The following is a 22,692-nucleotide window of genomic DNA, read 5'->3' on the forward strand; positions in this document are numbered from 1 at the left end:
TATTTTGTGGTTCAGTTCTGTGTTATGCTGTAATTCTAATATGTTTTGGTTCTGTTATGTTGTAGTTCTAATATGTTGTGGTTCTGTTATATATCGGTATCATAGCTTTGGTATTTGCAAATATTACTAAGTTTTCGTTCACACTGTTTATCTTTGGATGTTCTTATTCACGTTCTTTTTGACATCATATTAGCTCTTCCAGTCCCATGTCTTTTTTTTTTTTTTTTTAACTTTTATTGCATTTTTACGAATTAGTCTTCAAGAATGAGGTATCCTTATGCTAGTATAGGGCTCTTGATTAAAGGAGCTAAGGGTAGCAGTTCTTTGCATCACATCTGATTAGTCCTATTTCCCCAGGTTCTGCTTGACCCCTCGCTTACTGATTTTCATGATAATAATAATAAAAATGAAAATAATATTAATACAGAAAATAATAAGAATGAGGAGGAGTAAGACAGGAAGTTGTTTCACCATCATAGTTGGATATTACTGAAGCTGTCCTCGGGTTTTTCCAGGCAGGTGAGGCCATAACTCTGTACTTGACTGCTACCTTCGTGAAGGGGAAAGACTTTTGTTCCGTAACGTGTGGCTTCTCTATCACACAATATTAGGTTAATAAATGTAACACAAGCTGTTGTGGCTGCTGCTACTGTGACTACTGTTGCTGCTACTGCTGCTGACCACTACTGCTGCTGCCACTGCCACACTACTGCCACCGCCACACTACTACCACCGACACACTACTACCACCGCCACACTACTACCACCGCCACACTACTACCACCGCCACCGCCACACTACCACCACCGCCACACTACTACCACAGCCACACTACTACCACCGCCACACTACCACCACCGCCACACTACTACCACCGCCACACTACTACCACCGACACACTACTACCACCGCCACACTACTACCACCGCCACACTACTACCACCGCCACCGACACACTACCACCACCGCCACACTACTACCACCGCCACACTACTACCACCGCCACACTACTACCACCGCCACCGCCACACTACCACCACCGCCACACTACTACCACCGCCACACTACTACCACCGCCACACTACTACCACCGCCACACTACTACCACCGCCACACTACTACCACCGCCACACTACTACCACCGACACACTACTACCACCGACACACTACTACCACCGACACACTACTACCACCGACACTACTACCACCGCCACACTACTACCACCGCCACACTACTACCACCGACACACTAATACCACCGACACACTACTACCACCGACACACTACTACCACCGCCACACTACTACCACCGCCACACTACTACCACCGACACACTACTATCACCGCCACCGCCACACTACTACCACCGCCACACTACTACCACCGAAACACTACTACCACCGACACACTACTACCACCGACACACTACTACCACCGACACACTACTACCACCGACACACTACTACTACCACCGCCACACTACTACCACCGCCACACTACTACCACCGACACACTACTGCCACCGACACACTACTACCACCGACACACTACTACCACCGACACACTACTACCACCGCCACACTACTACCACCGACACACTACTACCACCGACACACTACTACCACCGCCACACTACTACCACCGCCACACTACTACCACCGACACACTACTACCACCGACACACTACTACCACCGACACACTACTACCACCGACACACTACTACCACCGACACACTACTACCACCGACACACTACTACCACCGCCACACTACTATCACCGACACACTACTATCACCGCCACCGCCACACTACTACCACCGCCACACTACTACCACCGAAACACTACTACCACCGACACACTACTACCACCGACACACTACTACTACAACCGCCACACTACTACCACCGACACACTACTGCCACCGACACACTACTACCACCGCCACACTACTACCACCGACACACTACCACCGACACACTACTACCACCGCCACACTACCACCGCCACCGACACACTACTACCACCGACACACTACTACCACCGCCACACTACTACCACCGACACACTACTACCACCGACCAACTACTACCACCGCCACACTACTACCACCTCCACACTACTACCACCGCCACACTACTACCACCGCCACACTACTACCACCGCCACACTACTACCACCGACACACTACTACCACCGACACACTACTACCACCGACACACTACTACCACCGCCACACTACTACCACCGCCACACTACTACCACCGACACACTACTACCACCGCCACACTACTACCACCGCCACACTACTACCACCGACACACTACTACCACCGACACACTACTACCACCGACACACTACTACCACCGACACACTATTACTACCACCGACACACTACTACTACCACCGCCACACTACTAGCACCGACACACTACTACCACCGACACACTACTACCACCGCCACACTACTACCACCGCCACACTACTACCACCGACACACTACTACCACCGCCGCACTACTACCACTGACACACTACTACCACCGCCACACTATTACCACCGCCACCGCCACACTACTACCACCGCCACACTACTACCACCGACACACTACTACCACCGCCACCGCCACACTACTACCACCGACACATTACTACCACCGCCACACTACTACCACCGCCACACTACTACCACCGCCACACTACTACCACCGACAAACTACTACCACCGACACACTACTACCACCGACACACTACTACCACCGCCACACTACTACCACCGCCACACTACTACCACCGACACACTACTACCACCGACACACTACTATCACCGCCACCGCCACACTACTACCACCGACACACTACTACCACCGACACACTACTACCACCGACACACTACTACCACCGACACACTACTACCACCGACACACTACTACCACCGACACACTACTACTACCACCGCCACACTACTACCACCGCCACACTACTACCACCGACACACTACTGCCACCGACACACTACTACCACCGACACACTACTACCACCGACACACTACTACCACCGCCACACTACTACCACCGACACACTACTACCACCGCCACACTACTACCACCGCCACACTACTACCACCGCCACACTACTACCACCGACACACTACTGCCACCGACACACTACTACCACCGACACACTACTACCACCGACACACTACTACCACCGCCACACTACTACCACCGACACCCTACTATCACCGCCACCGCCACACTACTACCACCGCCACACTACTACCACCGAAACACTACTACCACCGACACACTACTACCACCGACACACTACTACTACCACCGCCACACTACTACCACCGCCACACTACTAGCACCGACACACTACTGCCACCGACACACTACTACCACCGCCACACTACTACCACCGCCACACTACTACCACCGACACACTACCACCGACACACTACTACCACCGCCACACTACCACCGCCACCGACACACTACTACCACCGACACACTACTACCACCGCCACCGACACACTACTACCACCGACACACTACTACCACCGCCACACTACTACCACCGCCACACTACTACCACCGACACACTACTACCACCGACCAACTACTACCACCGACCAACTACTACCACCGACACACTACTACCACCGACACACTACTACCACCGACACACTACTACCACCGACACACTACTACCACCGCCACACTACTACCACCGACACACTACTACCACCGACACACTACTACCACCGACACACTACTACCACCGACACACTACTACCACCGACACACTACTGCCACCGCCACACTACTACCACCGCCACACTACTACCACCGACACACTACTATCACCGCCACCGCCACACTACTACCACCGCCACACTACTACCACCGACACACTACTACCACCGACACACTACTACCACCGACACACTACTACCACCGACACACTACTACCACCGACACACTACTACTACCACCGCCACACTACTAGCACCGACACACTACTACCACCGACACACTACTACCACCGCCACACTACACACTACTACCACCGCCACACTACTACCACCGACACACTACTACCACCGCCACACTACTACCACTGACACACTACTACCACCGCCACACTATTACCACCGCCACCGCCACACTACTACCACCGACACACTACTACCACCGCCACCGCCACACTACTACCACCGACACATTACTACCACCGCCACACTACTACCACCGCCACACTACCACCGCCACCGCCACACTACTACCACCGACACACTACTACCACCGCCACACTACTACCACCGCCACACTACTACCACCGACACACTACTACCACCGACACACTACTACCACCGACACACTACTACCACCGACACACTACTACCACCGACACACTACTACCACCGCCACACTACTACTACCGCCACACTACTACCACCGACACACTACTACCACCGCCACACTACTACTACAGCCACACTACTACTACCGCCACACTACTACCACCGACACACTACTACCACCGACACACTACTACCACCGACACACTACTACCACCGCCACACTACTACCACCGACACACTACTACCACCGACACACTACTATCACCGCCACCGCCACACTACTACCCCCGCCACACTACTACCACCGACACACTACTACTACCGCCACACTACTACCACCGACACACTACTACCACCTTCCTACCCCTACACCAACTAGGGGTAGGAAGCTAAATACTTGGGTAGTTTTAAAATTTAGTTTGAACAAGTTTGTATATGGAAGGGGTCGGATTTGAGGACCTGCCTAGCATGGGCTCGTTCAGTGCTCCTCAATTTTTATTTTCAGGTGCCGTAATAAATGGTTTTCCAACCATTTGTTCTTATCCTACTGCAGTAGGTTTACTCGCCCATGCTAGGCAGGTCCAACTTATACCCAACCGTTTACACTCGTATACCTGTTCAATTTATTTTTGAAGCTTCCCAAGTTTGGCAATGCTTGTACATTTACTCCCAAATATGAGGAGTGAAAATATAATCCCCGCGTCTTAGGGAAGATAACTACCTCTTTAGTGAAGATAACTATCCCTTTAGTGAAGTTAAATATTCCTTTAGTGAAGTTAAATATTCCTTTAGTGAAGTTAAATATTCCTTTAGTGAAGTTAAATATCTCTTTAGTGAAGATAACTATCCCTTTAGTGAAGTTAAATATTCCTTTAGTGAAGTTAAATATCTCTTTAGTGAAGATAACTATCCCTTTAGTGAAGTTAAATATTCCTTTAGTGAAGTTAAATATCTCTTTAGTGAAGATAACTATCCCTTTAGTGAAGTTAACTATCCCCTTTGTGAAGATAACTATTCAATCAATTAGAATAACTACCCCATTAGTAAAGATAACTACCCCATACCGGAGGAATTAACCACTATGATAACGGTTCTGTTAGTGAAGACGACCACCCTCTGATCAGATAACTGCTCCTTGGTGAAAATTACTATACCTTAATGAAAATAATTAACACCTTTCGATAACTTTTGTGAAGATAACTGCCGTTGTAGGGTAACTCTTCCCTTAGTAATAATTACTTCTCCATTAGAATAACTGTTCCTTCAGCGAAGGTACTACCACTTAGTGAAGATACTACCATTTAGTGAAGATACTACCACTTAGTGAAGATACTACCACTTAGTGAAGATACTATCACTTAATGAAGATACTACCACTTATTGAAGATACTACCACTTAGTGAAGATACTACCACTTAGTGAAGATACTACCACTTAATGAAGATACTACCACTTAGTGAAGATACTACCACTTAATGAAGATACTACCACTTATTGAAGATACTACCACTTAGTGAAGATACTACCACTTAATGAAGATACTACCACTTAGTGAAGATACTACCACTTAGTGAAGATACTACCACTTAATGAAGATACTACCACTTAATGAAGATACTACCACTTATTGAAGATACTACCACTTAGTGAAGATACTACCACTTAGTGAAGATACTACCACTTAATGAAGATACTACCACTTAGTGAAGATACTACCACTTAGTGAAGATACTACCACTTAATGAAGATACTACCACTTAGTGAAGATACTACCACTTAGTGAAGATACTACCACTTAGATAAGATACTAGCACTTAGTGAAGATACTACCACTTAATGAAGATACTACCACTTAGTGAAGATACTACCACCAAGTGAAGATACTACCACTTAGTGAAGATACTACCACTTAATGAAGATACTACCACTTAGTGAAGATACTACCACCAAGTGAAGATACTACCACTTAGGGACGATACTAGCACTTAGTGAAGATACTACCACTTAGTGAAGATACTACCACTTAATGAAGATACTACCACTTAGTGAAGATACTACCACTTAATGAAGATACTACCACTTAATGAAGATACTACCACTTAGTGAAGATACTACCACCAAGTAAAGATACTACCACTTAGTGAAGATACTACCACTTAGTGAAGATACTACCACTTAATGAAGATACTACCACTTAATGAAGATACTACCACTTAGTGAAGATACTACCACCAAGTGAAGATACTACCACTTAGTGAAGATACTACCACTTAATGAAGATACTACCACTTAGTGAAGATACTACCACTTAATGAAGATACTACCACTTAATGAAGATACTACCACTTAATGAAGATACTACCACTTAGTGAAGATACTACCACCAAGTGAAGATACTACCACTTAGTGAAGATACTACCACTTAGTGAAGATACTACCACTTAATGAAGATACTACCACTTAGTGAAGATACTACCACCAAGTGAAGATACCACCACTTAGTGAAGATACTACCACTTAATGAAGATACTACCAGTTAATGAAGATACTACCACTTAGTGAAGATACTACCACTTAGTGAAGATACTACCACTTAGTGAAGATACTACCACTTAATGAAGATACTACCACTTAGTGAAGATACTACCACTTAGTGAAGATACTACCACTTAATGAAGATACTACCACTTAATGAAGATACTACCACTTAATGAAGATGCTACCACTTAGTGAAGATACTACCACTTAGTGAAGATACTACTACTTAATGAAGATACTACCACTTAGTGAAGATACTACCACTTAGTGAAGATACTACCACTTAGTGAAGATACTACCACTTAGTGAAGATACCTGCTCATATAGTGCAGATAAGAAACATCAATAGTAAAAATAACTCATCTCTGTTGACATAATCATTTTAACTGGGATTATAATGATTTAAGATTATAACATTTTATCTAGAAGCTTATACTATTCTGTTCCAAAGTAGTCACCGTCAGGCTTATTAGAAAAGTTCAGTGGATGGGCAAAAATTTGTTTTGTGGATTACAAATAAAGATAAAATTAAGATAGTATGTACGAATTCATTTACCAGTTTATTTATTCTTTAGAGATAACACAAATCCGATGAAATACACTAAATAAATGATTGATATATCTCATTTACCAGCAGTTTGTTGATTAAAGATTTCAGAAACACTTGGGAAGAATTTACAAATAGTTTATTTTGACAAGTGTTAACCTGTAAGTCCACCCTCGTTGCTTCGCAAGCAGGAATATTGCTTCCCCTGGAAGTGAGCCAAAATGAGTTCTTCCAGCTTCTTTCAACGCAGTCTATTGTTTATGCCTTTCAATGACAATCTTGTCACTACAGAAAGAATGCATTGAGACACAACTCGTTCTACCACCACAGAATGTAGGGCTTGAAATTAGCACAAGACTGATAAGTGTTGCGGGAGGAGACTGTACAACTTCTGTAATCAGTCAACACATCTCATTCTCTTAGCTTTCGATCCTTTATGAAAAAGTCGATGCACTCATGCGTCACTTCCATTAGACCATCAATCTTTCTCATTTTCGGAAGAAAACAGTGGATCCTTCTAGTTATGCCATTAGAAAAAATAGAGTTGAAGACTGCTGAGATTTCTGCAGTAACTGTTCCTAATACTGTCATTCCACGATCCATCCGTTGTATCCAGAAAAATTCTTTGTCTCAATTGTCTTTTTCGAATATCACTGTAGTATCGGCTTGACATAGTCACAGATTGATTTGCAACTCTGCTCAAGCGCGTTTTTTTTTTTTTAAGAAAGCTTCATCCACGGACTGCTGTATAATCCTACGGGTTTAGCGCTCCCTCATCATTATAATAATTCATCCACGGACTGATCATTATGATCATCAACACCTGGTCCTGACTCAAGCTTTTTCCTCCCAAATACTTCGACAAAGTAGGCCTGCTTTCTAATTACTCTGACTCACGAAATCGCAATGACACGATTGTTTTGCAGTGGTCTATGCATGTTTACCGTTATTAAAGCTGTAGGCCAATTTCCAGTGACTTAACACAGCAGTCTTGTTTTGTATTGTCCCATACATGTTTCCTTTTATAATCCATCTAGTAATTGGGGACCGAGAAAAGTGTAATTAAGGATGTATTCCAAGTCTAACTGAGGGTGTATTCAAAATCTAATTGAGCTGATATTCTAAATCTAATTCATCGGCCTGTTGGTTATTTGAATCAGTTATCTACATTCCTGTCAGACACGGCAACATCTTGGGATCTTGATACAGGGAATTCTATGCCTGTCTAATTATAGTATAGGGATCATCTAGTGTTAGGTAAGACACATATGCAACAGTTAGGTATCTTTATTTTGAAACGTTTCGCCTACACAGTAGGCTTCTTCAGTCGAGTACAGAAAAGTTGATAGAAGCAGAAGATACTGGAAGACGATGTAATCAGTCCATCACCCTTAAAGTTTTGAGGTGGTCAGTCCCTCAGTCTGGAGAAGAGCATTGTTCCGTTGTCTGAAACAATATGAAGTTGAAGTGACAGGATGGAGCCTTTTATAGTGCCAGGAGGTGAGACGTAGGTTGCGTTGGGAGGGCAGGTCCCTGTCAAAACCCAGCCGTTCTCACTTGTAGAGATTGTCGAAGTTGATGGTCTGTACCAAGATACCCTTGTGTTGCAGTGTCTGACAGAATGAACATTAAAATGGTATAAAATACCGACAGATTGTTTGGTAAGACACATATGCAACAGTTAGGTATCTTTATTTTGAAACGTTTCGCCTACACAGTAGGCTTCTTCAGTCGAGTACAGAAAAGTTGATAGAAGCAGAAGATACTGGAAGACGATGTAATCAGTCCATCACCCTTAAAGGGTATCTTGGTACAGACCATCAACTTCGACAATCTCTACAAGTGAGAACGGCTGGGTTTTGAGAGGGACCTGCCCTCCCAACGCAATCTACGTCTCACCTCCTGGCACTATAAAAGGCTCCATCCTGTCACTTCAACTTCATATTGTTTCAGACAACGGAACAATGCTCTTCTCCAGACTGAGGGACTCACCACCTCAAAACTTTAAGGGTGATGGACTGATTACATCGTCTTCCAGTATCTTCTGCTTCTATCAACTTTTCTGTACTCGACTGAAGAAGCCTACTGTGTAGGCGAAACGTTTCAAAATAAAGATACCTAACTGTTGCATATGTGTCTTACCTAACAATCTGTCGGTATTTTATACCATTTTAATGTTCATTCTGTCAGACACTGCAACACAAGGGTATCTTGGTACAGACCATCAACTTCGACAATCTCTACAAGTGAGAACGGCTGGGTTTTGAGAGGGACCTGCCCTCCCAACGCAACCTACGTCTCACCTCCTGGCACTATAAAAGGCTCCATCCTGTCACTTCAACTTCATATTGTTTCAGACAACGGAACAATGCTCTTCTCCAGATTGAGGGACTGACCACCTCAAAACTTTAAGGGTGATGGACTGATTACATCGTCTTCCAGTATCTTCTGCTTCTATCAACTTTTCTGTACTCGACTGAAGAAGCCTACTGTGTAGGCGAAACGTTTCAAAATAAAGATACCTAACTGTTGCATATGTGTCTTACCTAACAATCTGTCGGAATTTTATACCATTTTAATGTTCATTCTGTCAGACACTGCAACACAAGGGTATCTTGGTACAGATCATCAACTTCGACAATCTCTACAAGTGAGAACGGCTGGGTTTTGAGAGGGACCTGCCCTCCCAACGCAACCTACGTCTCACCTCCTGGCACTATAAAAGGCTCCATCCTGTCACTTCAACTTCATATTGTTTCAGACAACGGAACAATGCTCTTCTCCAGACTGAGGGACTGACCACCTCAAAACTTTAAGGGTGATGGACTGATTACATCGTCTTCCAGTATCTTCTGCTTCTATCAACTTTTCTGTACTCGACTGAAGAAGCCTACTGTGTAGGCGAAACGTTTCAAAATAAAGATACCTAACTGTTGCATATGTGTCTTACCTAACAATCTGTCGGTATTTTATACCATTTTAATGTTCATTCTGTCAGACACTGCAACACAAGGGTATCTTGGTACAGACCATCAACTTCGACAATCTCTACAAGTGAGAACGGCTGGGTTTTGAGAGGGACCTGCCCTCCCAACGCAACCTACGTCTCACCTCCTGGCACTATAAAAGGCTCCATCCTGTCACTTCAACTTCATATTGTTTCAGACAACGGAACAATGCTCTTCTCCAGACTGAGGGACTGACCACCTCAAAACTTTAAGGGTGATGGACTGATTACATCGTCTTCCAGTATCTTCTGCTTCTATCAACTTTTCTGTACTCGACTGAAGAAGCCTACTGTGTAGGCGAAACGTTTCAAAATAAAGATACCTAACTGTTGCATATGTGTCTTACCTAACAATCTGTCGGTATTTTATACCATTTTAATGTTCATTCTGTCAGACACTGCAACACAAGGGTATCTTGGTACAGACCAACTACGACAATCTCTACAAGTGAGAACGGCTGGGTTTTGAGAGGGACCTGCCCTCCCAACGCAACCTACGTCTCACCTCCTGGCACTATAAAAGGCTCCATCCTGTCACTTCAACTTCATATTGTTTCAGACAACGGGACAATGCTCTTCTCCAGACTGAGGGACTGACCACCTCAAAACTTTAAGGGTGATGGACTGATTACATCGTCTTCCAGTATCTTCTGCTTCTATCAACTTTTCTGTACTCGACTGAAGAAGCCTACTGTGTAGGCGAAACGTTTCAAAATAAAGATACCTAACTGTTGCATATGTGTCTTACCTAACAATCTGTCGGTATTTCATACCATTTTAATGTTCATTCTGTCAGACACTGCAACACAAGGGTATCTTGGTACAGACCATCAACTTCGACAATCTCTACAAGTGAGAACGGCTGGGTTTTGAGAGGGACCTGCCCTCCCAACGCAACCTACGTCTCACCTCCTGGCACTATAAAAGGCTCCATCCTGTCACTTCAACTTCACATTGTTTCAGACAACGGAACAATGCTCTTCTCCAGACTGAGGGACTGACCACCTCAAAACTTTAAGGGTGATGGACTGATTACATCGTCTTCCAGTATCTTCTGCTTCTATCAACTTTTCTGTACTCGACTGAAGAAGCCTACTGTGTAGGCGAAACGTTTCAAAATAAAGATACCTAACTGTTGCATATGTGTCTTACCTAACAATCTGTCGGTATTTTATACCATTTTAATGTTCATAGGCATCATCTACTTCCGCCTGTGGATTTATCCAAGGTGACTCTGCCTACGACTGCTTCACCTCACCTGTCTGCAGAATATAAGCTCCTCCGCGCATATGCTGCACTCTTTTCAAGATTGATGGACGGAACACAGACTCCAGGCTGAGGGACTGATTACATCAAACCCCTGATCTTTTACCATTCTTCTTTGTACTGAACTGAGGAAGCCACTGGTTGGCGAAACGTTTCCACAATAAAGATACGCAAGTGTTGCACAAGTGTCTAATTCATAAACCTGTCAGATCTCTGAACCAGTTATCTACATTCAAAATATAATTAAAGGTGTATTTAAAATCTAATTGAGGCTGTATTCCAAATTTAATTGAGGAAGCATTCAAAATATAACTGAGAGTGTGTGCAAGATATAATCGAATAATTCTTCAAAATCGAACTGAGAAATGTATTCAAACTAAGGAGTATTCAAAATCTAGTTGAGACAGTAGTCAAAATCTAATTGAGAAATTAAGAATTATATATATAGACTAGTTATTTACCTTCAGAAGTATTATTGGTCGTCTTTGTTATAACTGTTTGGTCCCTTAATACCGATGACGGACTCTTGATCCAAGGATTTGGAAATACCTACCTCTTCCTCTAGTCAAATCTATCTCCTATTCCCCAGGTAAGGTACGTCTTCCCCATGAATATACTACTGTTTTAAGTCATCTTGGTTTAATAACACTTCGGGTTCAATAACATATGAATATTTGCTTCAGAACTGTACTCACGTGTGTCGTCAGGCAGTGTATGGTCTGGATCACAGATAGTGTTGTTCTGGAGGTCTGGGGTCGGGGCATAGGTGAAGCCACAGCCCTCAGGGTCAGCCCAGGGCGAGGGTAGCCCAGATGTGAGGTTCACACCTGTCACAAGAAGATATGGTGGGTGGTTAGTAGGGTTTGTTTAAGTTGCTTACATAACATACAAACATTTTTTTTTTAACAGTGGTCTTAAGGGTAAATAAAAAATACATTTTGTACTGCAGTATAGTGGCAAAAGTACTATGTACTCTGATGCGCAGGTTATATATATATATATATATATATATATATATATATATATATATATATATATAATATGATTTTACTGCTGGTCACTACTTACAGAGCCCGTGTATCTGACACTCGCCAAGCTCTCACAAACATCACACGCAGTGACATGATTGAGACTGATAAGTATTTTTCTTTTGTAGCGAAGTACCTGTTTCCGGTCCAGATTTGCTTTAAATGTCACTAGATAAGAATGCAACAATTAAAGTAGTGCGTCATATTTTTTGTATACGTATATACGTACGTGCGTCCCAACCCTCACATATTTTTAACGGCAGGGATGCAATCGTTGCTTTTGACACTATCCTGACTTCAGTTCTTCATCTGACCCTGATGTCAAACTATCTCATAGTACGCCCCGCCCTATTTTCTGACCCCATTCTTCTGTTTATTGTAGCACACTTATAAACAACATGGTAACTGCCATTCATTTCCTTACTCATGCAGTTTTTATTTTCACTGCCCATTTTCAGTCGCTTGAATTAATTTCCTTTTCTTTTTTCCCGCCAGCGAGAAAAGTAGAGTGTACACATGATATTTTGTAAGCCATTTTGAATGTTTACCAAATGCTTCATTCAACTAGAGGAAAACTATTTACTTAGTATTCTTGTAGTGAATGACGTGTAGCCGACGACAAACTAGGAATGTAAAAACGCGTAGCAGAGAAAGACGTTTTATTTTTATTTGTTTCGCACTAAACAGTTTTTATTAAGTCTTGATAACGCACTATTAAGGGCGAAAAGTTTACGCACAGCATAACAGCTGCATTTTGACTTACAAATTCTCGCTCCGCGGCCAAGAAAAGCAACTCCGTCGAGGCAGTATTGTAAGAGGGACCAGTTTATGTCGTCCATGAGTTCCCTGTTGTGAGGAAAGGTACATGATCCATCAATATTGCGAATAACTCAGATTATGCTTTTTATGTGCTAGAAAACGATATAGCGGAACAGTTATCTGATGGGTAAGTCCTTTGAAATTCCAGCAACGATGTGGCTGTATGTGACAGTCGTTACTGGAGTGGGAGAATGGTTTCTGTTGTTTTGATGCGCGTAATTAACATCAGGGTAAGCAGCTTTCTTTGACTTGTCATGGCTAGACTTTGATGGCCCTAGATCCACAACATGGATAGGGATAAGGATCCTCATTACGGGAGAGGTAGCCAGCTGAGCGGCTAAGGAAGAACTAACATCTACCACCTGAACAATGTTCAGGACGAGTCAATGAATTTCCGCTTATTTGCTGCTAAAACCCCCGACAATATCAGTAACTTTACAGAGATGAGATCGGAATAGCTGAAGGTGATACTAAGACGTGTGAGCTTCTTCCAGAGAAAAATTGGCGGTGGCGGTCTCGACATCAGCCTATCTAAGTTATCCTGCAGCTTTCTTGTGTCCTCATCAGAAATTATATGAAGGCTCATCATATTATAAATGGTATACAATACCGATAAATTGATCTGTAAGACACATGAGCAACACTAGGTGTATCTGTAGTGCCGAAACGTTTCGTCTGCACAACAGGTTTCGTAAGCTGAATGCATAGGTGATAACACTGGAGACAGTACAAGTGGAGAAAAAGTTTTGAGGTAATCAGTCCCTTACCCTTGATAAAAGATGGGTAAGAGGCTGACCATCTTCTATTGTTTCCAGTCCCCTCACGGAAGGTTCCTTGAAGTTGGTGAGGGGCTCTTGATTTAGGGAATTGGATCTGTGCTCCTGTTCCCCGAATTAAGCCTGAATGCCTTCCACATCCCCCCGGCGCTGTATAATCCTACGGGTTTAGCGCTTCCCCTTGATTATAATAATAATAATAATAATTCCAGTGTTGATATCACCTCTATTTAAGACTGATGAAGCTTGTTGTGCTACCAAAACATTTTGCCAATAGATACCTAGAGTTGCTTATCAACTTGGCAGTCTATTTTAGTGTCATTGACAAACTTCTGTCGCTGTTTATTCCTTCATCTAATGTATGTCATTCATAGACTGTAAACAATGATCCCATTACTGATTCCTGTGGAATACACCTTGTAACGGATCTCCATTCCGATTTACTCCCATTAATGTAATCTTTCTTGCCTATCAGTCAATCATTCTTCGACCAAGGAGATAAATTCGCAGGACGTTAGTTTTACAACCAGTCTTCTGTGTGGAACTCAATATCATCTTCGTTATTTTGGCCACCTCCTCGAATACCTTATTGAAGAGATTTGGTAAATTTCGGCAAGAACGACCCTTTTTTAAACCGTGCTGAGATTCATTTATCAAATTATTTCTTTCAAGGTGACTTTGAATAGCATCAGCAATTACTTATCACATAAATTTTCCCACAAATGACGTTAGGTTGACTAGTCTGTTATTTGAAGTTAAAGACCTTCCGTTTTGTGAATGGGTATCACATTTGTCATTTCACACCGGTACCTTATCCGTTTGAAGTGATTTGCTGAAGAGACTAGCTAATGATTTACTAAATTGCTGCTTACATTCCTTTAGAACCCTTGAAAAAAACTTAACAGGGCCTGGTGACTTGCTTGATGTCAATTTATTTAGTTATTGGAGGACCACTTGCTCTAACAACAACTTTGAGCTTGCATAATTTATTTTCGTCCTGATCTGAATAATTACTGATGACTGGGTTTTCGTTTGTATCCTCGTTCGTAATACTGAGAGGAATTAAGGATTGAAAATGGTACATATTTCTGTCACTAACAAATAAGGTGACTTGAGTTTCATTAATGTGGGCCAATATTTTCCTTAATCTTTTTCCCATATACCTGAAAGAAACCCGACGGGCTGGTCTTTGATTCCCTTGTAACCTTAATTTCGTATTCTTTTTTGGCTTTTCTTATTTCTTTTATGATTCCTCTTGATGAATCAAGACTAAGGTACTGAGCACCTTCAAGCTTGTGGGGCTGATTAAATCATCCTCTACTGTCTCCAGTTTTTAAGCTTTGTAGTGAATTGAAAAAAACTGCTGGTTGCGAAATGTCTTTAAAACCAAGTGTTGCACATGTGCCTAATTCATCAATCACTATTAAGATAATTTCACAAGATACTGAAACTAAGTGATTTGTGATAATTTTCTCTGAGCATTTCATCAACCTCAAGAATATTTATAAATGAATCATTGTTCTCCATAATCTAGCCAGCAGGGATAAAGGAAGCGTTGAGTACTAGGGGGTTGTGAGCGCGTTAGATGGGAATGAGTTAGCAATGTTCTTATTTTTGTGACCTGGTGTGCTGTTAGAGTGTTTTGTCTTGTTTCCTGACAAACCTTACCTACCTGTGACATGCAGAGTGTGTGTCGGTGTTCAGTGTCTCAAAACTGTTCATACTTCAGGTGAGTTCTCCAACTTGCATCACAGAAACCAACAGATTAATTGTAATGAAACTTACACAAGTTATGCCACTATGAACATAGTAATCCAGATCATTAAAAAATAATAAACTTTTTAAATTCAGTTTAATGTTTAATATTTATTGTAGGTTTAAGATAAAAAAAATATTTCCTAATTGGCGAAAACGATTTGTGTAAAACAAAAAAATCTATGTTGTAGTTTCTTTTTAAAAGTCTGCTTAAGCTTTTTAGCTTAATAGTTTTATGTTTAGTGGTCCATAATATGTATGATATCCCCATTTTTTTTACTAGTAATATTAGCAAAATAGAGACTGTATAGCCCACTAAAATATTAAATCTACCCTTAAGAGATGCTAATGTTGAAAGTTTGAAACCGGCCAGAAACATTCTCCAGTTATCCAACAATTTCAGGTTTTCTCTAGCTGTATTTGTATGTTTGCAGATTTATAGTACACAGTTTAAAGTTATGGGGGTATTATCCTTTTTCCATAAAATGCGTCAGCATTAATGGTGTGAAGCTGATTAGGCATTCTTTATTAAATGAAAATCAATTCAATCAGTAAACCGACAAATTAGGATTTATACAGCACAATGCCAAGTTGGACCTATGCCTTGTGGAAGGCATACCAGAGCTACATTTTCAAAGTTAATCATAAGATGTATCCCCAGGCATTGCTTGGCACCCCTAGGCATCGCATGGCATTCCCAGGCATCGTATAGCATCCCCAGGCATCGCACGGCATCTCCAGACATCGTATGTTATCCCCAGGCATCGCATGGCATTCCCAGGCATCGTATGGCATCCCCAGGCATCGCACGGCATCTCCAGGCATCGTATGGCATCCCCAGGCATCGCATGGATTCCAAATATTCCAAATTTTATAACTGGGTTAATATAATGGCATATTTCAACCTACACAAAGTAAACTTGTCAGCTACTCTATCCACAAGATGCATCTGCCATTAAATACTGAAGTCACTTGAAAGAAATATTCTCAAGTATTTTTAAGATCATTTAATGCGAAAAAATTTTCAAATGATTATACACAGAAAATCCTCAGACGTGCACTTACTCACTTTAGTTTCTCTTTCCGCCATCGTCTAGTTAGGCTACACCTTTATTGAATGAAGCCAAGCACAAGAGGCTTTTGGAAATTATCAAACCCATTCCAAGAAACTTGACATGGGTTATGTAATTTTGATCATAAGACACTTGTGAATTGCAGTAGTTGCACGAACTTTACACTAGTTACCATACACCAGCACTGAAGATTTGAAGTTGACTGGAAGAAGCCTTCTCAAGTTATGAATGAAATAAAGAAATTTTGAAGGGAGAAAAGCGAGAATAAAAATTCAGCAAGCACTTAAATGTACCCTTTCGGGAATACCTAATAAAAATAATAATAATATTATTATTATTATTATATAATCCCTGTTGGCAGGCAAAAGTTGTCTAAATGAAGTTCCCTATAACTGCAAATTGTGGTAAACATCTTCATTTATTATGCTAGCATTTAGAATACCAAACTCTATCACCAGTGCCAAAAATAAATTAACAATAACGAAGAGGGACAGCTTACATGGCCATAGCGTTATGGAATAAATTAATTTGTGCCTTCATTAATAATTATGTGCATCAATAACGATAAGGATGTATATGCTTGATCTTTCTTCGGCACTGAAGGCAAGATTCCCATGATGTTTATTATATTATAATCATGGGGAGAGCACTATAACCGTAGGAATTATACAGCACCTGGGGGGGATGGAAGGTATTCAAACTCAATTCAAGGAACTGAAGCACATCTAATTCCCTAGATCAAGAGCCCCTCACCAGCGTCAAGGAACCTCCCTTGAAGGGACCATGATGTTTATTGTAAGGACTGTCTCTCCTTTACCGACCACACATTGGTCAGGGCACATACCAGCAGCAGCTCTTTGTTCTGCGCTGCGGATTGTGAATGGCTTTGGAAAGCCGGTCATTGTCTCAGATATGGTTAGAAAGTTGCACTACAGTGGCTTTCGTCAGATAGGTATACTTTCCCTGTTTGGGAACGCTTGTTACCATCTTTTTTTATTTAACCAGATTTTGGCACTGTTTCATCGTTGGAAATGGGGCTTAGCCCACCGTACTGTGGTTGTCCTTAACAAAAACAATGTAACTATCTTGTGTTAACTGCCGGGTGGAAGTGCATTCTCTCGTAAGTAGACTGACCCTTAAACCCAACCACATCAGTTGACCTGCACAATTAACAGTGGGAAGTCACACTCGTTTCCTACCAGTGGTTAATGCTTCATCTAGTTACTTTCGTCATACTGGAGTGTATTTTTGGATCCTCTAGGATATAATTAAAGGTAAGAGGTAACGCTAACAGTTGTAAATATAGCAGAAAAAATCACAGATACTGACAAAAAAAATGGCTTTATTGGCTAAACAACAACTAAGATTTTGCATATTTTTTTATATCAAAATGATATAAGAATGATTTTTAACGTGGTTATCTATTAATATCGCTGCGGCAATGAAGGTGCTGGAGGCGGTGAGAACTGTACGTTCAGGTAATTTGCTGATGTTAGATTAAACGTCAACTGTGGGAACTACTGATAGTCAAGTAGCCTAACTGTTGGTGTTTGTGAGTTACAACATTGTTAGTAAGGCATATAAATAAAATGAAAGCGTGTTCTTGGCAGTGAATATTGAAGAATTACTAAACTAACATTATATTCAGAGCCAGGAAAAGATGTTTGTACGTCCAGTTAATGATAGAATTATATTAAAATTTTATCATCGACACTAGATACAGCACTGTGTGGCTACCATGATCCATAAGACTTTTACAAGGTTACAGCAAGATCTGCTTTTAGGAAAAGGATGATGGATGCAACTTGTGGTTGCATATGAGGGCAACATATCGTCAGTGCGTTGACTTGTGACTGTGCTTCCTTGGTTGCCTATTTGTCTTTTTAAGTTTGTGTTCTCTGTTTAGCTGTATGAAACTGTTCAATCTGAGCTTGCCCCCAAGGTGGCTTGTTCAAAATGTGGAGAACTTAAGTATCTTATGCAGAAAATAACAGCTATTGTAATTGTTAACTGCAGTGGGCAATACCACTGTGGATCATAACTGCCAGTATTGAGGAGAAGGTACCCTATTTTATATGATGGTTACATGTGGCAGCTCCCCCAGTTCTATCTACCCTAGTCGATATAGCGGAAACTCCTGCAGTGTATGACTATATATTCTGTATAATAGCTGCTTTGTGGAACAAAGGCTGTCTGTTTTCCCAGTCGTATTACATCACACACCCATGGATATTCAAAAGGCCTAGGAGCTTTTTAACTCTTGGAGGCCTAGTTCCTAGGCATTTTGTGCATCCATATGCCCGTGCGCTACCGTCCACAGGATGGATATGGGGTGCACAATAAGGTAGCAGCTTCGGCGGCAAAATCTAATCTCTACATCATAATGGGTCGCCTTTTGTTAATTTAAAATAGGTACATCTGCGTTGTGCCGTTACTATATAATAATTTCGTAGTGGGCGAAAAAAAGCTGGCTTATATTTAGATTAGTAGCTGGTCAGAATTTATCTTTTCATAATACATGCAAACTATCCATACCCTGACAAAAAAGTTATTGTTCGTGCAAACTGCTGCTTTGAAAGATAGTCTGGATCAATTACTATGTTAGGGTCAGTCATTGGTTAATATTTAAATGGCCTGTCCAATCATAGCAAACGTAAACAAAGCAGCAGCAAATGTAAACGAAAGCATTCCATACCCTTAACTACCAATGGCAAGCCCCCTCAAGGGAGGTTCCGTGATGCTGGTGAGGGGCTCTTGATCTAGGGAATTGGATCTGTGCTTTGGTGCCCTGAATTGAGTCTGAATACCTTCCATCCCCCCCCCCATATGCGCTATATAATCATACGGGTTTAGCGCTCCCCCATTATAATAATACCAATGGCAAAGGTTAAATTACGCTAAGTTGCTTAAGGTTTGGTTACATTGATTTCCCTGAGACTACCTTTTTTTTATCATTCCCATGAAAACAAAAATGTCCGTGCCATAACCCACCTTTTATTAGGTTTTAAGGAATGAGCTATCGATCACCTCACACCATCCTCTAAACTAAATATTTATCCACAAGCTATATAGATTTCTCCTTTATTTATATTTAGTAGGAATTTCGCGAATGTGGGGAGGGAAGGTAGAGATGGGTCGGTCGATTCCTAAAGCGTTGAGTAAGGGTCAGTTTAGGGAGCAAGGAAGTCAAGGAGGATTAGCTCTTCACTCTGAAATTCATAATCTACCGCGAAGAGCTAAGCCCGTGTTGCCAGTTTTGTGTTCAGTACATATCTGCCAACCCGTGGCTCGGATGGCAGAAGGTACCTAATGAATGTAGCTACAGAAATGGAGGAGTGATTTCTTGTATAGCTAACATACATGTACCTATTATTATGATCTGATCCCATCTTTAATGTTAATAACTCACTTTGCCTTATTGCTAGTATATCACATTTTATTGTTTAAATAAGTTACTACAAAGACTCCAATGGAAATAAGTCACTGCGTCTGACTTTTTTGGGTTATTTAGGTACACGTATGCTTATGTGTACGATAATTTATGTAACTGTATTTGTGTGTACCTGTACCTGAATAAACTTACTTAACGCTCTCACCTCACCGTGATTCAATCCCCAGCACGGGTGGAAACATAGGACAAGTTTCCTTACACCTGCTATTGTTCGCCTAGCAGTAAGTAGGTGCCTGGATGTTAGTCGACTGGTGTGGGTCGCATTCTGGGGAAGGGGGCAAGATTAAAGGACCCCAAGTGGAAATAAGACAGTCCTCGATGATGCACTGACTTGGGTTATTCTGGGTAGCTAATCCTCAGGGTTAAAATTCTTTATGTACGTGTGGAATCTGGGTAGCACACATCGAGGATTTTGACTGAATTAAAGTTAAGTAAGAACGTAATAGTTAGTGAGTTCGGGTAAAGCAACGATCAGTGTTTTTTAGTAAGTTATTTATAATAAGCTTATTGCACAATCCTAATTTATTTTCTTGATTTATGTATTTTGTCGTGAAATGAAAAGTGTGTATATGAGGTTGCCTTCACTGCAGAGGTTAGAACAATTATCTGCACCGGTTGTGTTACAGGAAATAAAACTGGATAAACGATTACGATAAAAGAATAAGTATAAAGAACATACAAAACTGCTTGTAGAGATGGAGTAATGGCGGTGTCTACTATATGTTGAAGTGAATATGCAATTTGTACAAAAAAGTAGTAGTGGTAGTATAATATTGGTGGAAATGATTAGTGTGACTGTGTTTTGTGTGTCATAAACTCCACCTTTGTTGAAAATAGCATTTGCATAATAGACAGGAACAGTGCGGCACTCACTGTTCTTTTCTGCGAGGTTCAAAAATCACTAAATTTGCATGATTCAGGAGTCGGAGAGCAAAAATGCTTAAAATTTATAGCAAAACTCGTGTCTGTTACGTGGAAAGTGGTTCAGTCGATAATTTGTGACCCTTGCCCAACTAACAGTATAAACATGTAGCTGTGTGTTAACCGAATGTTGTATGTCGCATCTAGAGAGAATTACTGTACAAATATTTTAGATGTTCTAGCCCTGCTGGAAGTCATGTCCTGCTGTGGGTATTAAAGTATTGAGTAGAAATTATGCGCACACTGCGATGTAACTAATGATGTTAAAAAAATTCATTAAACGTTGTTTTGACAGGCAGGGGTTCTCATGGTAGACTCGGGCTTTGAAGTTTGCACGCTGTTCCTCTTGAGATACATTCTCATAACCCCTTTCGGATTGAATTTATTCACGTGAATATATAATCACAATTATTTTGAGGTGAATGAAAGGAATTTAATGTTTCTGCTTCGCAAGCTACTTCTTGTATGGAGCGACGTCTTGCCCCCAAGAAAGGTGTCTTGATGCCGGTGAGGTGCTCTGGACCTAAGATAATGGGTCAGGAGGGTCGACCCTGATTGCCTCCCAATTTCCCCAGGTGATTTATGACACCCTAAGGGTTTAGAGCTAGCCCCATGAATGTATTAATAGCAGAGCAATAATCGCCGGGTTCTCCTTCTGTGATGGGAGGGAGGGGGGGGGGTAGCTCACAGACGCTACTCCGGGCACTGGTGGTCCTGTTGTGTTTCTCAAGAGCAGTGGAGAAACACTCCTGATGCCGGTCTCTCGTGTGCTAAACCGTTCCTGATACCAGTGTCTCATGTGCTGAATCATTCCCAACTTGTTTCATAATGCAATGAATATCTCCTGACTGACACAGGTTTGTGATGTGATGAATGCTCCTGCCGCTGCTCTGTCATGTGATGAACCACCTCTGAGACAGGTCTGTAATGTGATGAACCACTCGTCCTCTATTTTCATGTCCCCATAACACCCCAGCTCCAAATTCGGGCTTCAGCCCGATTCCAAAAGGGACTTTATTCTAATTTCAGATTTTCGAGTTTCTTCACTGTTCCGTAGTGAAGAAACATCATGACTGATTTAAATGATTACAATATGGTTAGCTGTGTTGTTACTTTGCAAAAGTTCCAGTTGAAGATTTATTAAG

The 22,692-nt window shown here is 41.9% G+C and overlaps 1 protein-coding gene and 1 long non-coding RNA gene across 6 annotated transcripts in view; one reads left to right on the plus strand and one right to left on the minus strand.

The window, feature by feature from the left end:
- Positions 1-22,692, minus strand: part of LOC138852920 (uncharacterized) — a 63,295-nt gene that overhangs the window by 28,448 nt on the left and 12,155 nt on the right. Inside the window, exon 2 of the mRNA XM_070086556.1 lies at positions 12,420-12,551. Coding sequence (XP_069942657.1) covers positions 12,420-12,551 — 132 coding nt within the window. The remainder of the gene's footprint in view (positions 1-12,419; positions 12,552-22,692) is intronic.
- Positions 18,292-22,692, plus strand: part of LOC138852921 (uncharacterized) — a 132,988-nt gene continuing 128,587 nt past the window's right edge. For all 5 annotated transcript variants that reach the window (XR_011392176.1, XR_011392177.1, XR_011392180.1 and 2 more), the window contains exon 1: positions 18,292-18,449. This is a non-coding gene — a long non-coding RNA (uncharacterized lncRNA). The remainder of the gene's footprint in view (positions 18,450-22,692) is intronic.

The sequence above is a fragment of the Cherax quadricarinatus genome, chromosome 19 (assembly GCF_038502225.1).
Source record: "Cherax quadricarinatus isolate ZL_2023a chromosome 19, ASM3850222v1, whole genome shotgun sequence".
Classification (NCBI taxonomy): domain Eukaryota; kingdom Metazoa; phylum Arthropoda; class Malacostraca; order Decapoda; family Parastacidae; genus Cherax; species Cherax quadricarinatus.